Source organism: Nematolebias whitei, chromosome 18, assembly GCF_014905685.2.
Source record: "Nematolebias whitei isolate Nwh7 chromosome 18, NemWhi1, whole genome shotgun sequence".
Lineage (NCBI taxonomy): Eukaryota > Metazoa > Chordata > Actinopteri > Cyprinodontiformes > Rivulidae > Nematolebias > Nematolebias whitei.
Window position 1 is genome coordinate 30,703,565 of NC_056515.1, and position 17,317 is coordinate 30,720,881.

At 38.4% G+C, this 17,317-nt stretch overlaps 1 protein-coding gene across 1 annotated transcript; it reads right to left on the reverse strand.

Moving 5' to 3' along the window:
- Window positions 1-1,597: 1,597 nt before the first annotated feature.
- rbm18 (RNA binding motif protein 18) lies at window positions 1,598-17,166 on the reverse strand. The gene is made up of 6 exons (XM_037691835.1): window positions 16,975-17,166; window positions 15,597-15,710; window positions 9,418-9,544; window positions 8,524-8,610; window positions 5,356-5,456; window positions 1,598-2,067 (listed from the first exon to the last, which is right to left on the reverse strand). The coding sequence occupies exons 2-6, from the start codon at window positions 15,701-15,703 to the stop codon at window positions 1,884-1,886; spliced, it is 606 nt and encodes a 201-aa protein (XP_037547763.1). The 5' UTR covers window positions 15,704-15,710; window positions 16,975-17,166; the 3' UTR covers window positions 1,598-1,883.
- Window positions 17,167-17,317: the final 151 nt, after the last annotated feature.

Sequence of the window (17,317 nt, forward strand, 5' to 3'; positions counted from 1 at the left end):
CAAGTGTTGCACATTTTCTGCAGACATTTTGATGGAATCAAAAGCAGAGTTGTTCTTGTTTATGTGCATCCATACGGCCCATTTACCCACCACTGGGAATATACAACCACTGAAGCCTGCACTTTCTTTTTGCACTTAAAAACATAAATATAAATCAAATGGACATTTTAAAGTTGGAGTTTAACAAGAAGGCAATGCAAACAAAAATGCACCAGAATGCAAGAAAATGTGGAAAATATTTTTTGTTTGACATATTACTCATTTTAAGTTTAAAATGTTAATAATCATTGTTCCAGTATTAATATTTAATGTTATTCGTTATTCTAGTGTTTTGATTATATAATAATTAAAATTTTCAAAGGCTGCACCTTTTAGAAAGGCTTTTTTTTTTAAATAGATTTGCAAAGCTGAAAAACTTAGAATTCAAATTTAGTCAGTTGTGATCCATCAAAATGATTTTTATAAACAGTTATTTTGAGGTAAATAAATAAGAGGAATAAGATAATTAAATGAATTGTGGAGCAATTAAAATAAAGAGAAACTGACATTTTTATTCAGCTTTTTAAAAAAATGTTGAAACAAAAAAGTGTTATTTACAAATGAGAATAAATCTGTCTTTTTTATAACAGAGACACTTGTTTGACATTTCAAACTTGGGGAGCAGAAATAACTTGATGCTGTGATTTTAACAAATAAATCGAGTGGTTTGCATCAAGTCCAGGATTCACACAAAGAAGGAAGCTTTTTGTTTTGCATAACAGCTGGTCTCCATCCCTGATGCAGAGCAGGATAATAAAAAAATAATAATAACTTCATGCCGGGATAAAAACATTTAAACCCTTTTCCATCTAAAAACAGTTTGAACAGATTCATGTTGGATGAAAAAAGTTATATAAAACAAAAAAGTATTGCGCTAAAAATAAAAAGTATTTTTTTATTCACTTAAGTACTACAAAAAAAATTAACTTAAAAGGGATTTCCAGCAAACAACACTATTACAATTTAATCTGTCTGCAGAAAAATAAAGGAAACAATAATCAGGATTTTCTGTCCTATTGCAGCCATTATAAAGTTTTACCCTTTTTGAAAATATTAATTTAATGAATGGCGATGGCGCAAGACTTAGAGAAATTTTCTAAACGGACTCCCGTGATCGACATGGAGCTGGTTTCACATTTTTGTATGTGCATATTTATAAAACGAACAAAAAAAAGTATCGAAATAGATATTCTTACCTTTAAAATAAAAAAAATAGCAATAATAAAAATAATATTTCACTTTAATAAGAAAAAATTAACAGAAATAAAGCTGCAGCCAATAATATGCACACGAGATCAGAAGTCAGTGAAAAGGGGTTTTATAAAAGCTGGATTAAAAAAAAATGGAGAAAAAACAAATAAGGAATCACACACATGAGCAGCCAACAATAAGTGTTGCTGTGTCGCTCGTTATTTGAAATTAATGATACATTTTCAAAATAAAGTCAAACTGAAAAGTAAAGCCTCCAAAACAAAAGCAAAGAAACATATTTATTGTTCAGATGACACAGTCTGAAATAAAGACACGTGTAAAAAACAAAACATTAGAGTCCTGATAGCACATACTGTAAATTGTGTTATTGTGTCATGAAATCTGCACATTAGACAGAGAAAAATAAATGTAACTTCAGTCAAAGTCACTGAAAATCTGACCGTGTGGCTTCCAAACCACTTCCAGGTCTTCACCTTGTTACGGTTACAGTCCTGCTGTTGTTCACCTCAAACTTGAGCATCTTATTCAGGGTGTGCGTAGTCTCGAGTTGGAGACTTGTCTGTGTGCAGATGGAGGGCCGGGGAGCAGTGAATGGGGGCAGGGAGGGCTCCAGATTACGGAGGAAGGATGGGTCATCTCCTAAACTTGCGGAAGGGCCTGCTCTGGTTACTGTGGTGCGACTTGGAGTACGGCTCCCAGCGCTTCCTCTCAGGCGGTTTGTTATAAACATAGGCTGACGGGCCCGAGTAGCTATCATCTGGATTCTCCTCCATCATCTGGAGCTTGGCCTCAATGGCTCGTATCTTCGCGCTCGTGCTGGAGAGACGAGGGAGGGGAAAAAAGAGGGGAGACGTTAACAATGAGGCTGAGGGGGAAAAGCAGAGAAGTAAAATGAGTGATGGGCAGAGTGAGAGGACAGAAATGGACTCTTAACTGTCGGAAACCTGAAGCACGAGATCAACGATCGTGCTGCACGGACAAAATTTGGAGACGGGAGAGAGATAAGATTGCAGGAAAAAGTGTAGTGCTCGTGAGAGAAAAGGTGGAGGAGGGAATTGGTAGGTGTGTGAGAGAGAAAGAGAAGGAGGGGGGAAGCATAGTGTATTCCCTCTCGTGCTGCATGAAGAAAGATGTCGAGGTTTACACTAAAAGCAAAGTGTGCCGTTCCGCAGAAGCTGACAGTTGCAGAGGACCCGTCAGTGCTGACACACAAACACCACGCGCTGACGTTAACCGAGCCACATTACTTACAGAGAGCGGCAAAGGCTGTACATGTAGCTGCAATAATGAAATAACGTAAAACCTGCTTTCAATTACAAGAAGGTAATTCTAGAGTTAAAGTGACTCCAGTCAAGATCAGACAAACCTAATTTTGAGATGTGACATGAAAAGTCCACCAGCTCTCTTATTATACGTTTAGGTCAGGTGTGTGTGTCTGTGCTGAAGGAGCCGTGTAAACCTTTGGCTTCATGGGTTCAGGCGCTGACACCGTTTTAACATTTATACTTAATAACAATTTACATGTTTTTATAGAAAACAAAACAAATATGATGGTCTGACTCTCAGAATGACAACTTTCTAACTAAGTTAAGAAACACTTGCAGAAATACGACGGAGCTTTAGGGCCACGCTAAGAAAAAAAAAAATTAAAGCCATAAAATTACGAGATTAAAGTTGTATGAGACTTTTTTTTTTCTCAGCTCTCGTTTATTTATTTTTGTTCCCACGAGTCGGATCCACGACGCGACCTGTCAATCAATCCAGTAGGCGTGTCAGCAAATGACCAATCCGAAGCTACATGCTCCTTACCTGCAGAGCTGCGCTGCAGCCCATCAGAGCGTACCACCTTACTGTGAGCAAGTTCAAAGTCCTGATACTGATAATAATCTGATGCTGATGAGCTAACAGATTAATTATCTCCTTATTTGTAAAACCAATACCAAAATATAACTTAACAAGATGCTCAACATTCTTCATTTTACTGCAGTTAAAATGCGGTAAACCTGCTTTATGTGTTGGAGTTCGGATAATATTACTACTCATTTAGCTTCGGCTTGGTCATTTGCTAACACGCCTACTGGACTGATTGACAAGTTGCATCGTGGATCCACTCGTGGGGAAAACAAAACAAAACACGAGAGCTGCAAAAAAGTCTTGTACGACTTTATTCTCATAATTTTATGGCTTTTAATTTTGTTTTCTTAGCATGGCCCTAAAGCTTCGTCGTACAGAAACAAATACACACCGCAGGCCTAATTTGCTTCAATTTAGAGAAACAAAAGCAGGACCAAATAAGTTTGTCCTGCAACACACAATAGAAAAGAAACAGAATTAACAAAGATGTATAAAAATAGAAAACATTATCTTTATATTCCATTTCAATGGTTAAGAAATTGTTTCCAAGCATAGTGAATATAAAACGCTGTCAATCAAAGGCCACTCTTTACTTTTCAGGTTGAAGTACGCTGTGATTGCATTAAACCATTTCTTGTTTGTATGAGTTTCTAGTTGCAAGTGCTGATGTGTTACCTTTACAGCTCATTGAAACGATGATGAAAAGTGATTCAGTTAAAATGGGTTGTCTATTTATTATATACCATATTTTTCGGCCTATAAGTCTGCTTTCATTCATTCTGAATTCATGAGCAGCACCACTTTCAGCCACTTGATGGCAGCAGAGTAGTAGTAGCAGTAAGGCATGCCGTTGTATCATGTAATAGGTAAACATGAAAAAAGTTAAAGACAAAAACAACTGGACTTATTATACTTTATTGTTTTTGTCTTGAATTTTTTTTGAATTTACCATGTCCTGGATGACTGAGAATCTTCACCAGCTATTAATGACACAATCGGCTTGCCATATGACACCACCTTCGTTCTGCTTGCTGCTTGGACTCTCAGCTTCATTTTGCTGCACCGCCCCGGCGAAATACAGCTAATTTGACCATTAAAGTGCATTTATTAAGTAAAAGTTAAACTGAGACACACTTTTACAATAATTTCGAGCAATCAAATAATTGTTTTAGGTGCTTTTCCTGTTAAATTTTGAAGAAACGTATATGGCCAAGTGACTTATTTATGGATTTTTCCACTTTTTTAAGTGTGCATCACACTGAACACGAAGAAGAGAAAGCAAAGGTGAGAGTTGTCAGAGAAAATCAGAAAGAAGATTAAAGAAACACATCCTAAAGATAAAGGTTACACGAACGTCTCCAAGCAGCTTCACGTTCCTCTGATCACAGCTGCCAATATTATTAAAATGTATACAGTTCATGGGGTTGTAGGGACGCAAGAGGAAATGCAGCCCCAGGTTGACAGATAGTGATAGTAGATAAAAAGCAGAAAAAAAACGCACCCAAACCCATTCAAGTCAAACTCCAATGACAAGGTATGCCACTTTCTGACCCCATCATTTTTGTCACATTTGAATCATAATGAGCTTATGAAAGAAGACAGGAGGGCTCAACCACTGACAGAAAAAGACAAAACACAGAACAGGAATTCACCAAAATGCATGTTGACAAGCTCCTACATTTATTGGACTGATGAGACAAAACTGGAGCTTTGTGATTTTTTTTTTGACTATTATAGAAGAGTACTAACAAATGCATTCAGGTCAGTAAAAATGCTTTAACACATCGTCAAAAACTGGGCTTTACAAAGTCAAAAATACGGGTGTCAGAGCTGAAGCACAAGGATTTGATGTTGGTAGTTTAAACTTTGAGTGCGAACCTGTCGGACGGGACAGAAAACAAACACAAAAATAGCTTAAAAAAAAATGGATTTAGCTTTCTTAGCTAAGGAGAATAAAAAAAGTAACAAAACCTACAAAGAGCATATGTGTGTGTGTATGCGCGTTTTGTTTCAGGTTACCTTGTAGGGACCAGTTTTACAAAAAAAGCATGCATTGTGGGAACCAGCTGCTTTTCATGGGGACAAAAGCCAGGTCCCCATAAGGATAAGTCTCGTTGGGGGGTTAGGTTTAGGACTAAGGTGTGAATTGTGGATGGGTTAGGCTATAGAAAATGAATGGAAGTCAATGCAAAGTCCCCAAAAAGTATGTTTACAAGAACATGCGCGCACACGTGTGTGTGTGATACCAACCTGAGGTGGCTGGTCGGTAAAGATCCTGCCTCTGCGGATGCACTACAAGATGGCTCCAGGCTCGAAGGCATCGCCTTGTCATTACGGAAACCTTCAAACTTCTGTAAACAATTACCAGCAAGGAAAATCAAAATACTAAAGACAGTTTAAAAAAAACATTCACAATAAAAACAAGCAGCCAGTGAACTCTGCCTTCTTCACACTTTTGAACAAAGAGATAAAAGGAACAAAACACAGAAATCAATCCAGACACACGAGCATCTTTAATCTGTTGACTTGATCCTGTTTGTGTCAAACAGAGTAACAAAGTGAGTTCAGCTCACAGTCACACCGTACATGATGGGGTGGAGTGGGGTGGGGTGGGGGGAGGGTAAAGTGGGACCAGCTGATGCGCAACAATCAACATCTGCACTCATTCTTCTCAAAACCACCTTCCAAACATCTCCACCAGCCAACACAGAATTCTCATGACCTGTGGAGAAGAAAAGAAAAAGAAAAAACAAAAGGTCGGTTTCATGACTAGAACGACGAGCTTTAGTGCTTGATGCAGCAGTTTCTATTAAAAATAAAACGCTCAGACATCTTGCAAAGCTGCAGTTGGTGGAACGGAATGAAAAGATGTTGCACACACATGCAGTCCAATGACATAAATGACATGTGTAGCCAAGAATACGTGTAAAACAATGACCTTTCTACCAGCAAGGACCCTTCCCTTCCACCTATTCCTGAAGGTATGCAGCTAGAATGCACAGAGACGGTAAAGGAACTGTAAACAATCCAAGGCCTGGGTAATGGGAGGGGTCCAAACCAAACGTTTTAGGTTATTTGGATTAACCTCTGGGTCATCGGGATCTTTTAACAACTATTTAATATTGCACAAGAGAGGAGTCAGCAATATGAATTGAAATGTACAAAATATGTTTGCCACCATCCATTTGTGTTAGGTGGCAGAAGTAAAAACTTTGAACAGGCACACAGATGGTGTCAGAGCGAGGGGGAGGCAAGCGTCATTAAAATATTAATAAAACCCATTCTGCAATAATAATACATTTATTAGGGATGCACAATATTATCGGCATGATATCGGTATTGGCTGATATTTGCGATAAAGTTAAATAATGGACATCGGCCATTCCATCAAAATAACTCACCGATATAAAAGGTGCTGTTTTTGTACGACAACCCAGTGACGAGGCTGCCTGCAGCGCCAGCACAACGTGATGACATCATGCGCGCCGTTAAGTTTAGATTTGTGAAAATTCCCAAATTTGCACTGTCCGAGTGTTGTCATTGTGTTAGAGAGGTTAAATGTCATGAATAATTTGGCATCTGCATTTGGTAGCAGGCCAAATTGACAAAGACCATGCAGAACAATGTAGTATTTTAATTCCACAGCAGAGAAAGCCATGTAGTCTCTGTAAACAGGTGTGGGGGAAAGTATCGGTATTGGTATCGGCGAAACAAGTTTTAACATATCGGATATCGGACAAAAATCCAATATCATGCATCCCTAAAAAAATATTATGAAGAATATATCTCAATGACATTCCTAATTGTTTTAATTCATAAATGCATCAAGCAGCTCGAGTAAAAAGAATAAAAACAGACTGTGGAGGCTTAAAATCTTCATTTTAGTTCAATCGTGCTCCTTCAGGTCGTTTGAAAACGGAAACAACACGTCCTTTACAATTTGCTTTCAGCTGAGAAACTGCTTAAACTTTACGGAGCTTATGAGTAACGACTGTCTCACAGATCAGTCCACTTGAACCTTCTCCAGCAGAAGGAGCGCCAGGACGGCCCTTGAAAACAAGCCTTTGGCTCTTGTGTGGTTTCACATTTGACCAAACACTATCATTGGGGTAGTTGTGGGTCATCGGAAACTAAAGCCACACTATGGTCTGAGCAGAAACCTCTCCTGTGAAATCCCTCCAGGCTCAAACTACTTTTCAAAGTGCTATTCACACAAACACACAAGTCAGAATAGTTTATAATAAGGTAATGTGCTGCAGAGTCCACGTTTAGGTTGGTTATTATTATCTTTTTTCTACACGAAGGCTTTGGAAATACAAATGCTTTTGATGGCGATAATTCAGAAATCTCTTAATTTTTCTTTTATAGCATCTTAGTGAGAAGAAAAAGTTAACAAAAAGCTGGGACACTGAGCGGCTGGTACAGGATGGAGATACTGCTATAGATGATTAAGAAGAAGAGGAAAAAAAAAAACGACGTTTCAGTCATAATTTCAATCTTAGCAAAGAATCGTCTTATGAAGATAAATAAAGCGGGAGTTTTGTTTAGACCTTACATCTAAAATTAAATTACCAATACGAGCAAGCGCATGAGGAATGCACAAAAACATTGCCACAAAAATAGCTCCAACTCTTTATTTTTAATTGACCTAAACGAGACGTTGTGCAATAACTGAGCAGCATTTCCTGAAGGAATGCATTTCTTCATCCTGAGATCTCACGTGAGGATGACTCGGCTGCCAACCAGCTTCATTTCAGCTCGATAGCTGTAAAATCAACTGAGCTGTTGTCATTTTTGTGCTTGCTAAAGTCCCTAAGCTGTGGTCATCTTAAATCAGCCCAAATTACATGGCAGATGCTTCTAAACGATTAATCCGACGCATGAACATCTAAACCTGCATGTTTGTGACAGCAGCACTACAACAAGCTGCTGGATTTGTGAAGTGAGCTTCACCCCAACGTGAGCAGATTTATCTAACGGCGTGTCTAAGAGGCAGCACTGTTGACCTTCACCTCCCTCTACCACGTCTTTGTGAGTATGTGTGTTTCTAGGGCGTGATTCGTCTCTATGCAGGATATCCCCTCACCCTCCGTCAGTAGGCTGTCTATTGTTAAGAGACAGGCACGGGTTGTACGGAGATCTCTGGAAACAAGAAACTGCAGCAGTGATATCAAAAGGTAAACAGATTAAAACGTTGAACTATGATGATTTGAGTCATTTGCCACAACAAAAACTCTTTATTTGACTTTATTTCCTCTCAGTTTGGTTTCTCCCTTTACTTTTAAAACAAGCTAAATAATGGATTTATTGCCAGATGGACAGCATCAGTTTGAATGAGTGAGTTAGTTAAACTTCTCACTGCGAGCGCAGTCACCTGAGTGAGCTCACGCGTCTGAAAGGACTGAGTTTGACACTTACCCTCACCTGAGCGTGAGCCCAGCGCACCACAAGCTTCTTGGACAAAGCCAGCTTCCCGTTCAAACACTGGATGGCCCTCTCTGCCTCCTGCAGACCATCACACAACAATAGTGGGAGCAAAAGACAGAAAGAAGAGGGATCAATTCTTTAAATATCACTTGATTGCACTCGAGTCATTAAATCATTAGTCCGCACAATTCCGAGATGGAGGAACGATAATAGACGATAATGTGTGAATCTGATCATGGTAACTCTGTGGGGAAAGTAGTTTTGTCTAATCAAATGTGTAAAGTGGCTTTTATGCCAAATTACATTAATGAATTTCTTCATCTAGCTGTGCCTTGATGTAAGCGTGTGAGCGTCAAAGATAAACACTAACTTCCTCTGTTTAATCCTGTTGGGAGGGCTTCATATCCCACAGATAGACACTAGCTGTGAAACGAGATGCTTATCATGATCTACAGCCACACTCCAAAACAAATACTGCCCGACGAACCCGTGAAGCGGAGCCCGCTCCTTTTAAAGTCCCGTTTTAGAAATGCGGTCCATGTCAGTCAGAGACACGAGGTCCTGACGGCTCGTGGACGTCTCCATGTTTGTTGAACTACGTGTCAGTCTCAAACACTAAGAATGGACCTCCTCTGATAAAATACACACATGCTGACTGTAGGAGTGCACGCGAAAGGCCAACTTTGTTCCTTTTTTTGTTCTGACTCTTTGCTTAATTCAATATTAATGATGTCACTGGCAGCAATGATGGATTTCAAAGAGTTTGGATACACAAATCTGGTTTTAGTGCATTTTATGAATATGAACTTTTTGTTTCAGTGGGGGAAAGAACTGATGAGAACGATCAGATAAACATTATGCGTTTAGTTTTTTTTGTCTAAATACCTCTCTGGTGCTGAAGTTGACAAAGCAGTATCCCCGTGGCTGCCCCTCCAAAGGTCCAGACTTATGAAACAGGAAGTCAAACTGTTTAACTTTGCCAAACTTTTCCAACAACTTCACCAGGTGGAACCTGCCAAGTGAAGAATTGTAGGAAAGAAACATAAACGTTAGTGTTGAAAGTGATCACTCGCGGTGCGTTTTTCTTTTTATCTATTTCAGGCTAAATTCTATCACATTTCCCTAAGACGACAAACAGTTTTTCAACCTTATAAAACTGTTCTATGAATCAGATGAGCAGCTTTTTATGCCACCACTCAAAATAAATATGTCAAGTGGGGCTAATGAGAACGGCAGCTTTGTCTCCTTGACACCTTTTTAGCAGCTGGCGTGGCCGGCCACGGACAGTAAATCTGTTATTGAGACAATGCTGAGGATACAGTAGCAGGACAATGAGTGAATAAAACAGAGGAAGCCTCATATCCCCCCTGAGCACTGAGTTTTGCACAAACAACCTCCACTGACTGCGCAGGGAAGTTTTTGGGACTACGTATATGACGACAGACGTGGTCACGAAGCAGCTGTGCCGCGTGTGTGTAAGTGACCGCTAGCTGTCATGGAAAGACATTATTTCTTTGACAGTAAAGAAAAGAGCCATGAGTTCAGGGTCAGTGAGAGCGTTTCTGTAGACAGCCAGGGGCCAGATGATTGTGTGAAACAAGGACAACATTCCCAAGGTGCTTGGTAGCCTGCCTTTTCAAAACATAGGAATATTAACATATAATCTAAAAGATACAGAAACTAGCTAATTTGAAGGCTACAACCAATACATAAAAAACTGTCAAAAATGATGTTTCATTTAGTTAATTTGTATTTGCTGTTTCAGGCTTTAGACAAGTAATGTTCTACGACACCAACCATTTTATAGAAACGTTCAAGCTGCATTTTCTTGATGGTTATGAGTAAAAGATAACTTTACATTTGTGTGCAACTTGAGCTGACTGTCGAAGCCAATATTAACTGCCAACGACTTCAAGAACGAAGCATAAATACAGTACGAACAATCACATACACGTACTAACACTGATCGTATCTGTACCGAGAGAAACATACATTGAAAGTATTACATAGTACATGGCATTTAACTTTTACATAAACTTCGTTTGACAGCTTGTTTAGTGAAAATGAAAACAATAAAAAAAATAATTAATTAAAAATTACTTTATTAATCCCAGAGGGAAATAAAATAAAATAATAAAATAATAAAATAAAAAAATAAAAAAAGACTTGTATTGAAATAGCAATATGCCTGGCTCAAAAAAAGTTGCCACCACCAAAAAAACAAAAAAAAAAACAAAGGTCACACACTAATATTTTGTTGGACCGCCTTTAGCTTTGATTACAGCATGCAGTCACTGTTTCATTGTTTCAATAAGCTTCTGCAACGTCACAAGATCTATTTCCATCCAGTTGCATTAATTTTTCACCAACATCTTGCATTGATGATTAGGCACTAGGCATGATGGGTGCATCACTTCACCTGCCTCTCTTCTTACCCTGGTGCACCCATCACTCTGGAACAGGGTCAATCTGGACTCATCAGACCACATGACCTTCTTCCATTGCTCCAGAGTCCAATCTTTATGCTCCCGAGCAAATTGAAGCCTTTTTTTCCAGTTACCCTCACTGATCAGTGGTTTTCTTAAGACTGCACAGCTGTTCAGTCCCAATCCCTTGAGTTCCCTTCACATTGAAGCATGCCAATGATTTGACCCTTCTCAAACAGACTGACGTCTGTTTAGTTAAATCCAGGTGGTGACGTTTGGTGTTTTTGGCCAGGCAGTACATGTGCCAGAAAGAGAAAATCAAATGGTTGAATTTCAGTTGGTGAAAATGCTCAGAGAAAATAATGAGGAAAAAAGATTAACTCATGAGTGCCATTACTACTTCAGGTCAATCAGGACAAAGTTTTGTCATTAGAGAGATGATTCAATGCAACAGTAGTCAGAAGTCTTGTCAGGAAATATTCGACGTATTTTCTGTCCATCATGGATTGCTTTATTGTGCATCTCTTTAAGTAAGCATTGTAGATCGGTGCATAAAAATAATGCACCAAAACAAACCACACAACTAAAGTTAGATGCACTATGTGGAAAAAGAATCAAACATCTAAATATAAAAAAATACTGACTGAGGAGGGAAAAATGAGTCTGTTGCTTTGCAGAATTTTGTAAATATTCTCATTTATCACTTGACAATTATCACATTTTTTAAAACAGTCTTGGTCACTTTGCAGCTCATGAACTGCCTGCACGACTCGCTGAACAGTGGTTTTTGTAATTTTTTTTAAAGATTTGTGTTTTGCATCACCTTTCAGTACTTTGCTGTATTTTCCACCAGGTTGTAAACGTTTTTCCTCTCAACTTTGGAAAAGCACAGAAGCTAAGATTATAACGCTAAGAGTCCTTGGAGAACCCAAACACACCACGGCAAACATACAATTTAACAGCTGATGCTGACACAGAGTTACTTTTACATTAAAACGTATTTCATCATATGAACTTTTTGGACAACTCGAACAATCTTGCATGAAAAATGCCCTACTAATCATCACAAAGATCACTGCAAAACACAAAAAAACTTCCTTTGTTTTGTGACCTTGTGTAACGGTGCAGACCTGAGTGACCTCAGGTTCTTGTCTAACTGTTCAGGGGGAATAAAAGCTGCAGCCTTTTGTTGTTTACACGCCAGTTATTTTTAAAGCCTTAAATGGTTTGTGTATGTGGCCACAAAAATGAATGTGTGACGTAACTGTGCGAGCATGCATTCATGTGTGTGTGGGGGGGGACTCAACGCTGGATGCTGAGGCTGAAGTGGGGATTTAAGCAACAGGTTGTACTAATGTCTTCCACTTCTCTACGACACCCTGGGGGGCCATAGGAGAGCGAGAATTTCTGCTTTTCCCAGACAACACCCTTAAAGCCTCCCATGTGGACAAGGCCCATCGTGCACTAGATCCCCTTATCTAGAATAATGATGTATTGAAATTTATCTGATCAATTATTTAGCCTTTGAAAGCCGTCTTCAAATGCACAAACTGACTAAATCAATGACCAGAAAATGAACCCACGTTGCTTAAATTTGGAAAATTTTATTAGATTTGCAACATTAAATTCCTAACATCATTACTAGACACCAAATCCGAAACAAATTTTGTATTTAGTTATTTCTCTTCCCCCCCACCCCCCTAAAAAAATACACTTCCCAGTTGACAATGCTTTAAATACCATGTCGTAATAGTTCTATTTATCCACATTTATCCACACTCCAAGAACATTTTTGGATGCTAGCAAGCTGAACCACAATGGGCCGCTTCTCCTGGGGGCTGTAAAAACCACCGGAGGAAGAGGGGGAGATAAGTGGGGAGGAAAAGGGAGGGAAAGGTAAGCAAAGGGAGAGTAAAGTTCAGCGAGGGGATGTTGACAGCAAGGTGAAAGGTGTTGGAAGAAGAAGATAAGCCTGAGGGAAAAAAGAAGGTGGGAAGCCAGGTGAGAAAGATAAGAGAGCTACGGAGCAAAGGATGAGGAAGGAAAAAGAGATCAGAGTCACATCTAGAAAAAGATAGCTCAACAAGGTTTATAGAGAACACGGGTCAAGTTCAAACTTTCTGGCAATGCAACTTTCTGCAGTTTCTTCATACTTTCATAAAACCTTCAACAGCAGCATGCAGGCTCATGGTTATCATCCAAGTTAAGTTGATTAATAAAACTCGTGACAAACGCCAGGCCTACAAGCCATACATGTAACACGAGGTCCAGAGAGGGAACAAAGAGGAAGAAGGTGATGGATTACTACCAAGCAGGCAAAAGCAGAAAAACATGAATATGTGCTGAAAGCGCCAGTAACACCTGCTTTGCCTCTGCTCTGTAAGGTGTTGCCAAAAAAGGTGAAAATAAATAAATAAAATCTGATGAGGCGTCATGTGTGACAGTCATTCCAGCTATGAGAAATGCATTTCAACAGAGAGAATAAAAACAAGTGCATGACTGAAAACTAGCACCTTGCATTTTATCAACTTTACTGTAGATTTAAAAGGAAAACTGGAAAAAGACATTTGTTTCTGCTACTTGTACAGAATAAAGTGGAAGTTGAGAAATACATATTTTTTAAGTACTCTGTTTAGGATGGGGTTTTCTCCAAATCTGAGGCCTTCTCCAAAATACGAATCTTTTAGCCATTTTCCAGCAACACAGCTTGTAATAAATCAAAACTATGCAAAATGTGTATGACAGGAAATCACTTAAAATAAAAGAAAGTGCTAAAATTTCAACAAAAGCAGTCAGAGCAAAACTATAAAAGGATTTAATTAAGTTTCCTGACCAAATCTAGCATAAGATATAAACCGCCTGACTAATATTGCACCAATGGAGATCTGATAGGTGTTGAGTTGTGGAGTCTCTATGGATCAGGCAAACAAGTTTGGATCTGGGGTACTGTACTGTACTGGATTCTTGGTTGGGAAACTTGAAGTTGAGGTTTATGCTGCTAGAAAATTGCCTCAGTGACGTGCCATTGTCATGCAGGGGGCGTTGCTGGTTTTCAACCAAGTTTAAAATGGTGGTACAGATTTTTTTCATTCAACCTTTAGTTAGACAGGTAAATCCCATTGAGCCTCGAGGACTCATTTACAAGTCCTATAAAATAGAATCCCAGATTATTACATTCTTACAAAATGATCACTATTAATCACTTTAGTTTAAGTGGTTACAATTTTGCTTTTTTTTTTTTTTTTAGCATTTGAACTTGCACTTCAGTCAGAAAGAAGCTGGAAAAAAAAAAAAAAAAAAAACGCTTAAAGAAAATAAAACAAGTTCCATATAAGCCAAGTTCCAATATACACATTAATGTTGATCTTGTAGAAAAATGTTTTTACTTGTCTAGTTCTCTGAAATAAAACCTGTAAAGTTTAAAGCTTTATTTGCCAGTGGTTTGAAAGTCTTTAAAGCAGTGAGACGTGTTCAGGTCTCCCCGAGCGCTGGGTTTAGTTTACAGGGACAAACAGAGAGGGTCCTGCATGTTCTGTCCTGGAGCTAATTAATCTTCCCAATCAGCAATGGGGGCCACATGCATTTCTCTTGTTTTTCCCCTCCTTACTGTGAGGTAGAGGACTATTTAAAAAGAAGCAGAGCAGAACAGGGGAAGGGGAAGGAAACGCCTGTCTAGACGCCCACCAGAACTGCGGCCCGTACATTCTCCAGCAGCCCCCACAGGCGCACAAAAACCCCTCACCTTGAAAAATTACCTTTGCACCATCGCAGTATTTGTTAGACTGTTCATATCAATCATATCATCAGTATCTTTACACACACGTGCGGAAAGATACTCGCATGTGATGAGGTGACATAAGCTAATGATGTTCACAGACTCCCATACTGATGCCTACAACTTCACAAGCTGCCACCCAAACGTCAGCTGGGTTTTGAAAACACATACACACACACACCCACACACACACAGTTCCAGGTTGACACAGAGAGAGTAAACAGTGCAGGTGAGTGAGGAATGATGCTTGCTCCTTAGCAGAGCAGGTCTCCTCGCCTCACTGCCTCTCTTTCACACACCCAGGCCTGTCTGCTCTGTCTCAGCCTATGACACACACACACAGTTAATTAATCATACATGCACACACAATATGTTGCTTCTCTTTGAGGTAGAACCACGCAGGCTAAAAATAAAAGCCAAAAGGTTAACAACATGAATTTAATTAGAGTAACTTAATTCAGCAACAGCTAAAATCAACATCAAGTTGCCACATGTCCTGCCTGTTTTCAGTGCCAATATTTTTTCACTAACAAAATTAATGTTTTGAATTCACTGTAAAGCTTTATATTGATATTTTTTCCATGTAGCATTTATTCATTTATTTTAGTTTGCTTTTAAAAGAAGTGAAAAATCTAAGAAAGGGCTCTTTGGTCATTGCTTTGATGTTTAAGTATAAAATCTGAATCTAACAAGGTTAAGTCAGCAGATTTTTCTACATGGATTATTAAGCATGCATCAGGACATATAAAATCAAAACTTGTAATATAGCATTGATGAGCTGGTGGATAAACAAAGAGGACAGAACCCTGTTTTAATGTTGAGGAATCAAAATAAAGTTTGAAACTAGAGGTGGAATTACTCACTCTGTGATTTTGGGGTCGATGTTGCCTATCCACAAACGATTTCCGTCATGCGCCGTGCTCTCTGAAATGATAGAGGCATTTTCCACAGTCTCTGCAGCAGACGACATGTGTTCTCTGTGGAAAGCAGAAAGTGAGCTTGTTTGCAAACAGAAACTGGGAGAACGTCAGCATTTTGTATTTTTACGGGAGAAGAATTGCATGTAAGTGTAAAGTTTATTAGTCTCCATTGTGTCTGCACAACATTTTGCTTCAAAATTGTCTTTGCATTTTGCGTAATAAAAAAAAAAATATATATATATATTAATACTCCAAACATGTGATGCTTAATTTTTTTTATTTGCTAAACAAATAAAAGTTTTAGCTTTCAGGCCAAGTCTGAACAAATTATTGTGTGGTAATCATTTTATTTTTATGCTGTGCATTTTTCCCCTCTCAAAACACAATTAAGAATGACAGACATCCAGCAAAGTACAAAGATATGCAGGAAAAACTGTGACAAAAAAATGGCATGATCACCTGGATGACAACTTTGACACTTTGCATTATTTGAGAAAAAAATAAAACTTGTATACTACACAAAGTAAAGAAAAGAGGAAAATAAAAATTAAACTAATTTGATATTTTTAATCACTGACTTTAGCCTTGATGCAATATTTGGGAAACAATAGTGCCGTGAAAGTGCCAATTTTTCAGCATATTATATTAGCAAATAATATAATATTTTATATATATATATATATATATATATATATATATATATATTATATTAGTTGACATAATATTTTGGCTTCACTTTTGTTCAAGTGCAGAAAAAGTGGTATCAAAGTAAAAATATTTCATCACTTTACCTTATTAATACGTTATATTTCTTTACAGCGGTAATGCTCCACCAAACACTTATTCTAAAGTGATGGTTTAGATAAACATTGAAGTTAAACCGTATTTTTTCAGAATTTTCTTGTATTTGCGTTTTTTAGCAAAAAGGAAAAATAAATGGGTCCAACTCTACATTCTCATGCTTTTCTTACTCTACTAATAAATTAAAAACAAATGGACACAGTCGTCGAATTACTAAATGTCAAATAATGTTTAATGTTCTCTAAAACATGATAAGGTTGACCTAAATGTAGAATATATAAGCTGTTTGTTTTTGTTTAGAGAATGAGGAACTCGTTGCTTACAACTTTTGAATACTTGCATACATACACAATACGTACATACCGTTATCATTACCGATTAGTTAGATTAATCATCTTGCAAAATGCCATGCGAACAGTAAGATCTCATTGGGAATAAGCAAACTGAAGTCTAAACAACAACCTGTCTCAAACTAGCAGTGAGTCAACTGTTAGCATCTAGCTAGCTTATCTAGTATTACCTCGTTGTTTTGTCAAACTTCCTCTTCAATAAGAGACTCCTTCGACTCTAGGTTCCACAAAATCCCACTTTCGGGATGCGTAGCTACATCAAAACATCGCTGTAATAGTTTTGGACAACAATTTTATTCCTAAATAATTGACCGAGTTAGCTAGCTCTTAGGAAAAAGAGCCGCTTTAGTGATATCATACCTGTCAACAATGGCGCAGGATGACGTGGTTTATCTAAACCATCGGAGAGGGCGATTGGGTGCAGTCGGTTTAAAGTCTGGCGTGTCCCGTTTGTTCCAGTTTGGGAACTGAAACAGGCAAATTTCTAACTCCACCCATTTGGTGTAACCCGTT

Bases quoted from the DNA above. Each gene is read 5' to 3' on its own strand.
- rbm18 (XM_037691835.1), bottom strand. From the start codon at position 15,703: ATGTCGTCTGCTGCAGAGACTGTGGAAAATGCCTCTATCATTTCAGAG. The intron at 8,611-9,417 runs GTATTTAGACAA...GATGGTCTGCAG, and splicing joins TCAACTTCAGCACCAGAGAG to GAGGCAGAGAGGGCCATCCA. The intron at 5,457-8,523 runs GTAAGTGTCAAA...AATTGTTTACAG, and splicing joins GGGCTCACGCTCAGGTGAGG to AAGTTTGAAGGTTTCCGTAA.